This window comes from Panthera leo, chromosome A2 (genome assembly GCF_018350215.1).
Source record: "Panthera leo isolate Ple1 chromosome A2, P.leo_Ple1_pat1.1, whole genome shotgun sequence".
Taxonomy (NCBI): domain Eukaryota; kingdom Metazoa; phylum Chordata; class Mammalia; order Carnivora; family Felidae; genus Panthera; species Panthera leo.
In genome coordinates this window covers 76,307,618-76,321,730 of record NC_056680.1, presented here as the reverse complement: position 1 = coordinate 76,321,730, position 14,113 = coordinate 76,307,618, and the positions used below count along the sequence as shown (strand labels likewise).

The 14,113-nt window shown below is 35.9% G+C and overlaps 1 protein-coding gene across 1 annotated transcript in view; it reads right to left on the bottom strand.

The window, feature by feature from the left end:
• The window catches only part of COG5 (component of oligomeric golgi complex 5), a 310,152-nt gene that overhangs the window by 264,638 nt on the left and 31,401 nt on the right, over positions 1-14,113 (bottom strand). The window contains exon 6 of the mRNA XM_042915183.1: positions 7,666-7,786. Within this exon, the coding sequence (XP_042771117.1) occupies positions 7,666-7,786 (121 nt within the window). The remainder of the gene's footprint in view (positions 1-7,665; positions 7,787-14,113) is intronic.

The window sequence follows — 14,113 nt, the reverse complement described above, 5'->3', positions numbered from 1 at the left end:
CATCATAATCATGTTTTATGCTTAGTTTCATATAAGTGCATAAATTAAACTTCCCAAACAGAAAAACTACATTTACTCATTTTTTTTTTACCAGGTTCCTAACAAGCTACAGGGTTTATGTGTATTGAAACCTAATTGATAAATAAATAAATTATAAGCCATGATTTCACAAAAAAGACTAGAGAGGATCCATGAAATTCTAGTCTGGTTTTTTCATTTGTTTTTTGAGAGAGACAGAGACAGAGAGAGTAGGGAAGGGGCAGAGAGAGAGAGAGGGAGAGAAAGAGAATCCCAATCAGGCTCCTCATTGGCAGCGCAGAGCCTGACACAGGGCTTGAACTCATGAACCACGAGATCATGACCTAAGCCGAAATCAAGAGTTGGACACTGAACTGAATGAGCCACCCAGGAGCCCCTGCTTACTTTTTTATGTAAATTTTTTCCCCTTCAATCCCTTTATGTAGGATAAGTAAAAAACAATTAGGTAGTAAAAAAAATATAACTACCTAGAAAGAGTTATCATAAGACACAATATATAGGGTGTATATATATCATTTTTAAAACTAAAAAACTTTGAAAATATAGACTGGAACAAATGAGGAGACATTATATTTCTGTTTAGAGAGCATTGATACTATAAAAAGATACAAAGTTTATATTAACCCATAAATCTGAAGTATCTAAATACTAACAAGTTCATTTTAGTAAGTGGGATTAGCACAAAATCATTCTAAAATTCAAGAGACCAAATGCATGACTGAATTTTAGGGAACACTCAAACTCCCAATTCATATCTGGAATATAACTGTACTCAGCATTGAGATAGAGTTTTAATTGGAAACAAAAACCTAATCAATTTTATGGTGTCCTACTTGGATAAAACTGTATAAAATAAATAGGGAAAGTCAACAACATGAAGCATAAAAGAAGAAATAAAAACAAGAGTCAAGAGATTGGCAGTGACCAAACAGAGGGTTCCCCATGACCCAAGACTTATTCAGCACTCCAGGTAAAGTAAAGCACATTATTAATGTGAAGATGTAATAAGCATCAGGCTTATCACACTTTGTGATAAATATCTTAATATCTTAACCATACAACCAGCTTCCCTTGACCTAACTCCAATTCTACCAACAAGTTTGTGATTACAAATTTATTTTTCCATTTAATATGTCCAGGGAGAAAATTATATGTGTTCAGCCAAAAGAATAGCACATATCTCATTGCTAATTAATGAAGAGTGTTCTGGATTATAAACCAGTCTATTGTGAACTTGGTTACTTTGAAGGGAAAGATGAGCTTTAATTGGGATTTGCAGAATCAAGAACATTTTAAAAAGACAAGTTGTCTTTACAGTTTGTGAGAGCTCCAATCACCCCTACCCATGTATGAATCCCATGTTCCATTTCTTCCCAAAAGCTGTGAAAAGAATGCCTATCGATGGGAGGAGGAGCAGGAGAAATCATGAATCGTCTCTGCCTCAAACGAAGACTCACAAAAACTGGGCTATTATAGGAACCCCTAAGGACCATCCCTTTTTATTGTTTCTGATCTGTTGTTTGTTCTTCTTATGTATTTTTGTAAGTCAAATTAATACCTCCTTTAAAACAAGTCAGACAATAAAATATCCATAACAATCATTAATTCAACTCTCACTGTTGGCAAAATAAAGTTTCTAAGCCAGAAAAAGTGAGAAAGAAATAAACCCTGAATGGTGGTAACTTCACAAGGTAAATACTGGCTCTTGGTAGTCATGACTCTCAAAAACGTGCAGTAAATCTTAAGATAATAAAGAGATTCATTTTTTTTTAACTTTCAAAAGCAAGGATCGAATACAAATAAGGAGAAATAAAATGTAAGGAATCAAAATGAAAACACAAGTAGAGAGGAACTAGGTTCAAACTTTCTCAACAAGTCCAAGTAAACTAGTATACAAGAAAAGAACCATTTACCTAAATTCAAAATAATATAGATTACATCTTCCATGTTCTCTCTACATTTAAATATTCTAATCCAATAGTATCCAGCAGAATTTTAACATTTGATAACACTAAAGGGAAGAGTACACTAGATTCCTCACCAATGACCTTATAATTGATAGGTCAAGATGTCTATATCATGGGTAGACGACCTCATTAATATTCCCAAGGAGAAACTAGAAAGTGCTAATGTTGAGCACTTTCCGGTTTCACCGCTATAGCTTCAATTCAACATTGAAAAAGTACAAATGCATTCCACAGAATAAGGAAACCTGTTATTCAACCTGATCTCACTGTACTGATATTACAAGAACCTTTTCAATAGTTCTAAACTTAAGTGATTTCAAACACTAATTTTTAAAAAGGTGCCTTCCTCTGCCTCACAATGATAGCTTCCCAAACTGCTCAAAAAATTCTGAAAAGGGCTGCTCGGGTGGCTTAGTCAGTTAGGCCTACGACTTCAGCTCAGGTCATGATCTCAAGATCATGGGATCAAGCTCCACATCAGGCTCTGTGCTGGCAGTGCAGAGCCTGCTTGGGATTCTCTCTCTCCCTCTCTGTCTCTCCCCTGCTAGCTCACTCTCTCAAAATAAACACTTTTTTTTTAAATTCTGAAAAGATATCAAGCTTATGAATTATGTAGAGACCCTGCTTTGATGGGCTAACAACAATTTTTAAAAAGTTGGTAACAGTATCAAAAATACGCTTTTAAGTATCTTATTTCACTCATGTTCCAAAAAATGTCACGAATTTGTAGTAAGGCCCATCTAAATTTGCATCTAGTCCAAAGACTCTTCTTGAAGAGAAGCCATAATTCAATATGATACAATTTAATCCTGAAACCTATATTAAGTAGTTTTTAAAACCATTAGATAATAGTCTGCATGAAAAGTTACAAGTATATCTGCACTAAAATCATTCTGCTTATTCTCTGTCAGCAAGACACTAACATAATTTTAATTTCTCTAATGCCTAATGATATTGAGAACCTTATATGCCTAGCTGCCATCCACGTATCTTTTTTTGGTGAAGTGTCTGTACAAATCTTTCGCCTATTTTTTAATCGCATTGTCTGTGTTCCTACCATCGTTCAAGAGTTTGCTATATATTCTGGACATGAGTCCTTGATCAAGTACATATTTTGCATGTATTTTCTCCTTGTCAATGGCTTGCCTTTCCATTTTTCAAGCAGTATCATTCAAAGAACAAAAGTTGTAAATTTTGATAAAATCTAATTTATCAGTTTTTGTGTGTGTGAATTGTGCTTTGAGTGATATATCTAAGAAATCATTTTCTAATTCAAAGTCACAAAAATGTTCTCTTGTGTTTCCTTCTAAGTTTTCTATAGCTTTACGTTTTACATTTAGGGCTGTGATCCATCTTCAGTTAATTTGTTTTATATGAAGTGAGGTAGGAATACAAGTTCACTGTTTTGCATACGGATATCCAATTGTGCCAACACCATCTATTGAAAAGATTACCTCTTCTGTTGTTCATAGGAGTTTGGGTCTATTTCTGGCTCACCTATTTTGTTCCACTGATCTATTTGTCTATTGTTTTGTCTTGTTTACAATAAATTTTTGTAAGAAGTATTCACATCAGGTAGGATTTATTCTCCAACTTTGTCGTCTTTTAAAAACTTTGTCTATCTGGATCCTTTGCATTTCCATATGATTTTTAAAATCGGCTTGTCAATTTCTAAATAAAAGCTTGCTGGAATTCAGATGATAATCATACTGGATTCATGTAGATCAATTTAGGGAAAATGGACATCCTTAATAAACAGTATTAAGTCTTTCATTGCACGGACAGGGTTACTTTATTAATTTAGGTCTTCTTTTAATGTTCACAACATTTTCTAGTTCTCAGTCTATATAGGTCATAGGAATCTTTTGTCAAATTCAACCTAAGTGTTTCATACTTTTGATGCTATTATAAGTGCCATTTTTTGAATTTCAATTTCTAATTGCTTGTTAACAGTAAATTATATGGAAATAAAACTAATTTTTATAATAATCTTGTATCCTGAGATCTTGCTAAACTCCTTTAATAGTTCTAGCAAACTTTTTGTAAACTCAAAACAAGGTACCACTACATACCAATCAGAATGGCTAAAAATAACAAGACTTACTGTAACAAGTGTTGGCATGTGGAGGAAGCAGAATTTTCACACACTACTTGTAGGAATGTAAAATTTTACAACTACTTTGAAAAATTTCTTAAACAGTTAAACACACGTCTACCATATGATCTAGCCATTCCACTCCTACGTATTTATCAAAGAGAACTGAAAGCATACGTCCATACAAAGAGTTCTATATATGAATGTTTATGGCAGCTTGATTTCTAATAGCCAAAAACTAGAAACAACCCAAATTTCCCATCACCAGGTGAATGGATAAACCAACTATGGGATAGCTATACGAGGTAATTCTACTCAGAAATAAAAAGGAATGAGCTATTGATATATACAACAACATACATAAATCTCAAAGTTAAGCTCACTAAAAGAAGCCACAAAAACACAAGCTATGATTTCATTTATATAAAATTCTCTGAAGTGCCAAGTAATCTATAGTGACAGAAAGAAGTTCAATAAATGCCTGAGGAACAACTGCCAAGGGGCATGAGGAAACTTTTGACAGTGATAGTTATGTTCATTACCTTGATACTGGTGATGTTTCCTGTCAAAACTTACCAAATTGCACATTTTCAATGCGTGCAGTTGGTTGTATGTCACTTAGACTTCAATTTAGAAAAACAAGAGGTACTAGTATAACTGTCCCCAGGTTCCAGAATATACTTTTTAAATTGATACGTAATTCACAAACCATAAAAATCCAGCCTTTTAAAGTCCACAATTCAGAGGCTTTTCTGCATATTGATGAGGTTGTGCAACAACCACTGTTTAATTCCAGGACACTTTCATCACCACAAAGAGAAATCTGTATCCATTAGCAGTCACTCCACATTCCCTCTAGTCCCTCAAAATACAAAGAATTTCCAGATGACAATGAATTTCATCTGGTCTCTGCAATTCAACCCCCAAGACCTTTTAAGAGATTAGTTTTAAGTTAATTTCAATGGCCTGTAAACACTGCTACTCTTCATCATTTTATTCTTTCTAATGAGAATCAGAACCATACTGATACAGACAATAATAATTTCAGAGATGTTCCAATCATAAAATATCACTTAGTATATATGCGTAATTGTAATACTGATTGCCAAGTTATTACTTTCATTAAAATACTAATTCCAAATGTAGAAACTTTATCTTCCTCTTGGCTTCTCCTTATTATCAATGCCAGGGTTGGCCAAGACTGAGCTACAGTGGTGAATGATGAAAAGATGATGCCTTTGCAAATTCTGAATGGTACATAATCAGCAAAGCTTTAAAAAAAATTTAAATTAACAAAACCCATTTTGAGAGAATTCCACCATGAACAATACTTTCTTAACAAATGCTCATCATTTAATATTTATAAAACTTTGGGTAAAGCCAATGCCTCATTGGAAGGATAATGGGTTTATGCTCCACATCGAACCAACTCAGAACATTATGATTGATACTCATGTCTATTTTTTTTAAAAAGAATCCATCACCATTTGTATTACAGCATCTGTTATTTCTAGAAAAAATGATAATCATAATCAAAGTCTGCAATTTTTTATAATGGAACAGTGTCAGTGATGACAAATATACATAATAAACCTTGAACTAATTTGTGCCTGTTTTTAATGATTCTATTATCCTACAGATTATTTTTGGAACAAAAAAATTAAATGTGATAAAGCAAAAATAAAAGCTGATACTAGAATTTTTACACTCCTACATTTAGCACATACTGTGGAAAAAAAATACCCAAGCGTTACTAATTGCTTAAAAATTAACTTTTTAATAGACTCTTAACTATTGAGAACAAACTGATGGTTATCAGAGAAGTGGGGGACGCAGGAAGAGGTAATAGGGGATGGGGATTAAGGAGCACTTGTCATGATGAGCAACAAGTGATATACGGATGTTAAATCACTGTACCATATACCCGAAACTAATTTAACACTATGTTAACTGGAATTTAAAAACTTAAAAAAAAATTTAATTTTAATAAACATTAACTTTTTAAACAATGTATTCCAAGCATATTAAATCACAAGTTAACTATATTTCTAATGATGTACCTAAACAATGTATTCAGGCATTGAAAATTGAAATGTTGAAGTATGAAGAATGTTATATTTGTTTTGTAAAAAATATGGAATAAGCATTACAACATGACTATGCAATTGAAATATCAAAGATAGAAGATTTCAAAAATAACATGTAATGCCTATCTTTCTGATATTATTTTCAAAGCATACCACCAACAGTAAGTAGACTCTTGATATCTGAATTGGATATCATCAAAGACCTCTGAACCTACAAAGGTACAAAATCACTAAACACATCCACTTCAGAAAAATTACTGGGTGCCCAATGAAAAGAAGAAAATGACAAAGCCTCATTAAAATGCAGGTGTGAGTTCTACATATACTCAGTACCTATTCAAAAATTTGCCTAAAATATTATGAACTATATCATCATGGACCTTGCAGCTTGTTAACAGTCCAAACCATGAATGTTAAACCCTTGAATGTCAAGAGTCTGTTCTAAATGCCTGAGAAAAGAATGAGCATATGAAGAAATGAATTCAATAAATTTTCTAGGCATAATGCCAACACAGGATCTGTCACCTAAAAAACAGCATTTATTCTACAGAAATGAAAATTAAGTTCACATGAAAACCTGTACACAAATGTTTATAGTAGCTTTATTCATCATTACCAAAAACTAGAAACAACATAAATTTCCTTCAATCTGTCAATCAACCAACTGTGGTACAACCACACAGTGATATTCCAACAAACACCAAGTTACAAACTATGGTATATACAAAAACTTGGATGAATCTCAGGGGTATTATGCTGAGTACAAAACACTAGCCTCAAAATGTCACATACTTTAATGTTTTTTTTAATTTTTTTTAATATTTATTCATTTTTTGACAGAAAGTGAGTGGGGGAGGGGCAGAGACAGAGGGAGACACAGAATGTGAAGTAGGCTCCAGGCTCTCAACTGCCTGCACCGAGCTCGATGCAGGGCTTGAACTCACGGACCATGAGATCATGACATGAGCCGAAGTAGGACGCCCAACCGACTGAGCCACCCAGGCGCCCCTAAAATGTCACATACTTTATAATCCCATTTATTTAACATTCTCCTAAAAAGAAAACTAAACTGATGGAAAACTAATCAATGGTTGCCAAAGGGAGAGGGGGCAGGTATGACTGTAAAGGGATAGCATGAGGGAATTTTGGGGGTGATGGAATTTATTCTATATCACGACTGTGCTGGCAGTTACATGAATCTATACATGTATTAAAATTCACATGTCTGTATACCAAAAAAAAAAAAAAAAAACAAAGGCCAATTTTACCATACAAGAATTAAAAAACTAAGCCGCATTTCTAAGAAATCAACTAATTTTACTCACTCATTTTGAAAAGTGTGACAAAGTTGTATATGGATAATTATTAAATAAATTTGTTCAATAATATTTGTTACGGGTGACAACACTAGTCAACAAATCAAGTGACTGAAAAATCTTAAAAACTCTACTAACTTTTTAATCAAAAAAGAACTTACCAAGTTCATTAAGACTCTGAGCAGCTTTTGTTATCTCTCTGCTTCCCCCTTGCAGTTGTCCTTGGAGTCTCTTAGTGAGATACAGGATGCGAACTATTCTCCGAAGCAAATCACAGGCAACCTGCACAAATATCACAATGTTGAATGAGTATAGTCAATCCATTAAGTTTTATTACTATTATCATGTGAATCTTTCCATTCTTTCCATATGCTAAAGATTCATTCATGTCTTTTGTTTCCTATCCATCAGAAACCTAAAAACTCACAAGGCTTAGAAAGCATCATTTTAAAATAAAACTCCCAATTTACCCCATAAGAAGAGAATGGGGAATGAGGTGCCATAAAACTCGGGAACTCTTTTCTGGATCCTTGAGCAGTTTTAGTCTCCAGGCCAGTGGTTCTCAGTCTTCATATTAAATTCAAATTCAAAAAATTCCAAAGCCAAGGCCATAGCCCTGGCCAATTAAATCAGAATCTCTAGAGGTGCATACTGAGCACCTGTATTTTTTTTTAATGTTTATTTTTGAGAGAAGGAGAGACAGACCATGAGCTGGGGAGAAACGGGGTGGGGGGGGGGGTGGTGGAGAGACACAGAATTTGAAGCAGGCTCCAGTCTCCAAGCTGTCAGCACAGAGCCCGACGCGGGGCTCAAACTCACGAACTGTGAGATCATGACCTGAGCTGAAGTCAGACACTTAACCAACTGAGCCACCCAGGTGCACCACCTGTATTTTTTTTTTTTAAGTTTATTTATTTTGAGAGAGTGAGTGAGCATGAGTGGGTAAGGGGAAGAGAGAGAATCCAAGCAGGCTCATGCTGTCAGCGAGGACGTGGGGCTCCATCCCAAGAACCATGAGATCAGGACCCCAGCCTAAATCAAAAGTCAGACACCTAACAAACTGAGCTACCCAGGCACCCCTCAGTATTTTTAATATCCAATGTGCAACCAAGGTTGATAGCCACTGTGCTAGGACTGCTTAGCTTCCTACTACTGCCTCTTATTGTTTTCATCCTGGTTTCTCTTCTCTAGGTCCATAGGGGAACAAACATAACTTTTCCCAATTTCACCAGATCTTAAAGAATAAGTATGCCCTACTTGAATTTTCTAATGTTTTTTTAAATCACTAATAACAAATTATAAAAGAGAGTTATTAAAACAAAACAAAACAAAAAACTATCATATACATATACATTCACTTACTATTTCTTTTTCATTACCAGACCTAATGCTGGGTCTTTACATAACCAAAAGACTAAGACATGAAATGAAGACCCAAGTATTTCAGGACACTTTATTACAGAAGCTGGCTCCAGAGCAATTGCCCAAGGGAGAGACAGGAGAGGGAAGACTGATGGAATAGTAGATATGTAGTGACCTTTAGCATCAGTAGCGATAATGAAGAGAGACAGTCTATGCTGCCGCATCACCACCATCTTTATGACCCTCAAGCTGGTTGAGAAGAACATCTCCCATCTAAGGAGGAAAATCTTAACTGGAGGCAATAAGAATTAAAAGCACTAGGAAAACAGCTGAGACTCCAGTATAAACACTGTTTTCTGAATGAAACACACACACCCCAGAACCACACACATACCCACACAACATACAGAGACACACAAACATATAATCAAAAGCATAATGCTTACAAACATGTAAGTCAAAGGCAACCAATTATTAAACCTGTTTACCTGAATGCATTTCTCAGTAACTTTAGTCTAAAGTAATTATAATGATAAAAGAATGCCAAATAAGAATGTCCCTGGGGGCCCCTGGGTAGCTCAGTAAGCCTCCAACATCAGGTCAGGTCATGATCTCACATTTCCTGAGTTCGAGCCCTGTGTTGGGCTCTATGCTGACAGCACAGAGCCTGCTTGGGATCCTCTGTGCCCACATCTCTCTCAACCCCTCCTGCACTCACTTCTGTGCATGCATGCAGGCACACCTTCTCCCTCAAAGACAAACATTAAAAAAATAAAATGTGTCCCTAGAAACTGGAAGATTTGCGCATCTTTATCTTTTAATTAAATTTTATTTATATTCTGAATAAGTAATATAAGCACATAATTCAAGATGCAAAAGAAAATTTAAAAAGTCACCTTCTTATCTCTATGTCCCAAATATGCACTTACTAAAACAACCACTTATCAGTTTTTTCTTGCTTGCCAGAAGAGCATTTTTAAATGAACCATCTGGAATGCAGTATCCCTAATAATCATTCCTCTGGGATTCCAAATACTTCATGAGGAGAAATACCAGATCTTACTTTAGTCTAATCACCTAGAATCCCCCAGTACCTATCCCATAAAGGATATGCCCTCACACATGAAATCTTTGAGCTTATTTCTAATGCTTTTATTTTTAACCATACTTAATCTGTCACCAACTCTTATTGACCATTCTTCTGTTGCAAAACCCAAAAGTTACATTACCTCTGGTCCTACAAGCATCACCTAATCCAAATCTTTACCACCTTCACCTTCACAATGTGGTCTACCAACTAGCTTTCCAGTCTCTTAACTGAAATCCATCCTGCTAGATTTAGCTTCTTAGAAACAGTTTTCAGCACTCCAGTCCCCTTTTTAATAAACTTCAATGGCTCTCTACTAACAGATTATGTTGAATCTTCTCACAACAGCATTTAATAAAATCCTCAGTCAAGAAGTCTTAGATAATCTATAAGGCATCAACTGTCAGCATTTCCTAATATAGTTGCCTCCACTCCAGACAATTTCCCTTCCTTATTTTTTATGTGGGACTTTTATAATCAAATACAATACCAACATATTATCAGCACTAAAAAGAACTGAGATATCAAGCCATGAAAAGACATAGGGTAATGTCATATCAGTTAAGTGAAAGAAGCTAATCTAAAAAGGCTGTAAGTATTAGTATCATTTCAACTACCTAAAATTCTGTAAAAGGCAAAACTATGGAGAAAAGAAAAAGATCAGTGGCTGCCAAAGTTTAGAAGAATGACTACACAGAGTACACAAGATTTTTAGGGCACTGAAAATGCTCTGTATAAACACTATAATGATGGATATATGTCACTATACATTTATTCAAACTCACTGAATGTACACCAAGAGTGAACCCAGATGTAAATTATGGACTCTGGGAGATAATGATATGTCACTATAGGTTCAACAATTTTAACAAATGTACCAAATGGTACACCATTTAACAAATGGTGATTAAGGTGGAGGCATGCATGTTTAGGGGCAGGGGATATAGGAGATACCTCTATCTTCCTCTTTTTTTTTTTTTTTTTTTTTTAACTGTATTTATTTGAGAGAGTGAGAAAGCATACACAAGCAGAGGAGGGGCAGTGAGAGAGGGAACCCAAGCAGGTTCCGGGCTGTCAGCATAGAGCCTGACAGGGGGCTCAATCTCACCAACTGTGAGATCACGACCTGAGCTGAAATCAAGAGTCAGACACTTAACCAAATGAGCCACCCAGGAGCCCTGTTCCTCTTGCTTTTGCTGTGAACCTGCAACTGCTCTATAAAATAGTCCTTAAAATAAATACAGATATTACAAACACAGAAAACCATACACAGAAATTACAGCTAAATGAACCTGGAACCACCATGCAGATCAGAAGACAGAACCATGGAAACGACTACAGAAGCCCTCTAGGTACCCTATCCCAATCATGACGCCTTCCATCCATTGCCTTCTACTCTCCCATCCCAGCCAAGAGAAATCACTACTCTGGCTTTTTGGATAATCACTTCCTTGCTTTTCTTTGTGCTTTTATTACTGAAGTATATTTACCTATACACTAGTTTATATGCTATAGTTTAAACTTGCCCTTTTTTAAAATCTATATAGGTTCCCTCACCATCTTATTTTTTTCTTTGCAATCTGCTAAATATATTCAATCATCTGTCCTATACATTTTCCCACAGACGGGGTTTTGTTGAGAGCAGTTTAACACGTTCTTCTGTCTTCCATATTTCCCGTACATCAGTAGTTGGATGTAGGCAGCTTCATCAAACTCAACTGTAATATCTTAGGCAAAATCATTCCTTACGTAGTGGTGCATGTGCAACACATGTAGGATTTTTCTCTGTGTTGTTAGCAGTCAGTGATATTCAATGTGAAAATCCATTAAAACATAGAGATTATTCCAAATCCATCATTTTGTCTTTATTTATTAGCATATAAAATTTCTAACTTTACCCCACCTACTATTTGTTTACCTGGTGGTACTGTTCATACAAAAAAATAAAAATAAGTACTAGATTCTTTCTCGTGCTTTATCAGTTTTCAAAATTAGACTGCTTCCCTGCTCTTTGAGGAGGACAGGATCACAACTCCAGCAGAGCTCTGGAGGCCCCACTCCTGCTCCTGCCTCACTGCTGTTCATTCTCGCCAAGGAACAAGTAGGTCAAGAAGCCACGCCACAGCCATGACTTTTAAAGACACCAGGAAGACACCCGGGGAACCAGAGGTGGCAATTTGCCCAATTAGAATTACACTAGGGGTACCTGAGTGGCTTAGTCAGTTGAGAGTCAGACTTCAGCTCAGGTCATGATCTTGCAGTTTGTGAGTTCAAGCCCCTCATCAGGCTCCGTGCTGACAGCTTGGAGCCTGGAGCCTGCTAACCAGGCACAACATGCAATCTTTGGAGAAGTTATGTGCTGACTTCGTCAGAAGGACAAAGGAAAAGAATCTCAAAGTGAAAGGACAGTTTGGATACCTACCAAGACTCAAAATCACTGCAAGAAAAACTCCCTGTGGTAAAGATTCTAAGACTTGAATTATTATTCAAGACTTGAATTATTATTGAAATAATGAGGCAAGTCATTGATTTGCACAGTCCTTCTGAGATTGTTAAACAGATTACCTCCATCAGTATTGAGCCAGGAGTTGAGGCTGAAGTCACTATTGCAGATGCTTAAATCAACTTTTTAATAAATTATCAATTGTTTAAAAAAAAAGATTACTTTCCCTATACCCACCAAAGATGAACAATTAGTGGGGTGTTTATTTCAGCTATCAATATGAACACAGAGATTTAAACATAATAAAGGATACCAATCCACTGTAGCTTTTATCCTTGCAGAGGCTCGCTTTGTCCCTCTGTGGCCACTGCGAGCCTCTCAGGCTGACCAATTGTACCAATTTGCCTGAGACAGAAGTTTCCCAGAACCCTGGATTTTCTGTGCTAAAACTAGTATAGTTGGTCACCCCAGAGGCTTTGCAAAATCCTTTCATTATGATTCATGTTAGCAGTGGTTGATAGGTTTTTTAAAAAATTTTTTTAATGTTTATTTATTTTTGAGAGGGAGACAGAGTGTGAGTGGGGGAGGAGCAGAGAGACAGGGAGACACAGAATCTGAAGTAGGCTCCAGCCTCTGAGCTGTCAGCACAGAGCCTGATGTGGGGCTCGAACTCACGAACCATGAGATCATGACCTGAGCTGAAGTCGGACGCTTACCGACTGAGCCACCCAGGCGCCCTGGTTGATAGCTTGATACACAGTACAAAAATATTCCAGAATCATTTTATGTATTTCAACCCCACCTGGAATCAAAGATTTATCAAGGAAGCCCTGGTTTCCTTTAGAGGTCAACAGCTTTTCAAGAACACATCCTAGAAACTAAACTTGCTCATTTCTGTGACTTTTCAGCAGACATAGATAGGAAATGTCACAATCAAAACATCACATATTCATTGCTTTATTCCATAATATACATAAAACATTCTCAGATTAATATTATACATATCTATGTACAAAAATATGTACATACATAATGTATATATAAAAATAAAATTAAAATTCCTCATGAATTTATACTGATAATTCCAATTAATGGGGCGCCTGGGTGGTTCAGTCAGTTAAACATCTGACTTCGGCTCAGGTCATGATCTCACAGTTTGTGGGTTTGAGCCCTGCATCAGGCTCTGTGCTGACAGCTCAGAACCTGGAGCCTGCTTCAGATTCTGTGTCTCCCTCTCTCTCTGCCCCTCCCCTGCTCGTGCTCTCTCAAAAAAAATAAACAGTAAAAAAAAAATTTTTTTTTTTTTAAATCAGGAGCACAGGGCATTTGCTTAATCTTCTAACTTACATCTGTACATTATTTCTTCCACACAGATACTTCTAGCTCTCAAAGATGTAAGACATAACAGAATTAGAATAATTTAACATTATCCATTTGCTTTGCTGCACCACATACAGAAAACATTATCTCAATACACAACCAACGATACAAATATGATAGCTGAAGACCGTTCTTAAAACCTGTTTTGCACATGCGCTCCCTACAATTTTTCTTACAATTTTTATTTATCAAAACATACAGCCATGACATACTATACTCCCATTAATAGCCTTCATTTAATATTAGCTCCTATGCTCATCACCTGTCTTACGTTGGTATTTCTCTAGTCATTCTGATTGTCTCAAACACACTATCAGATTCCTAAGGAAAGAGGGGA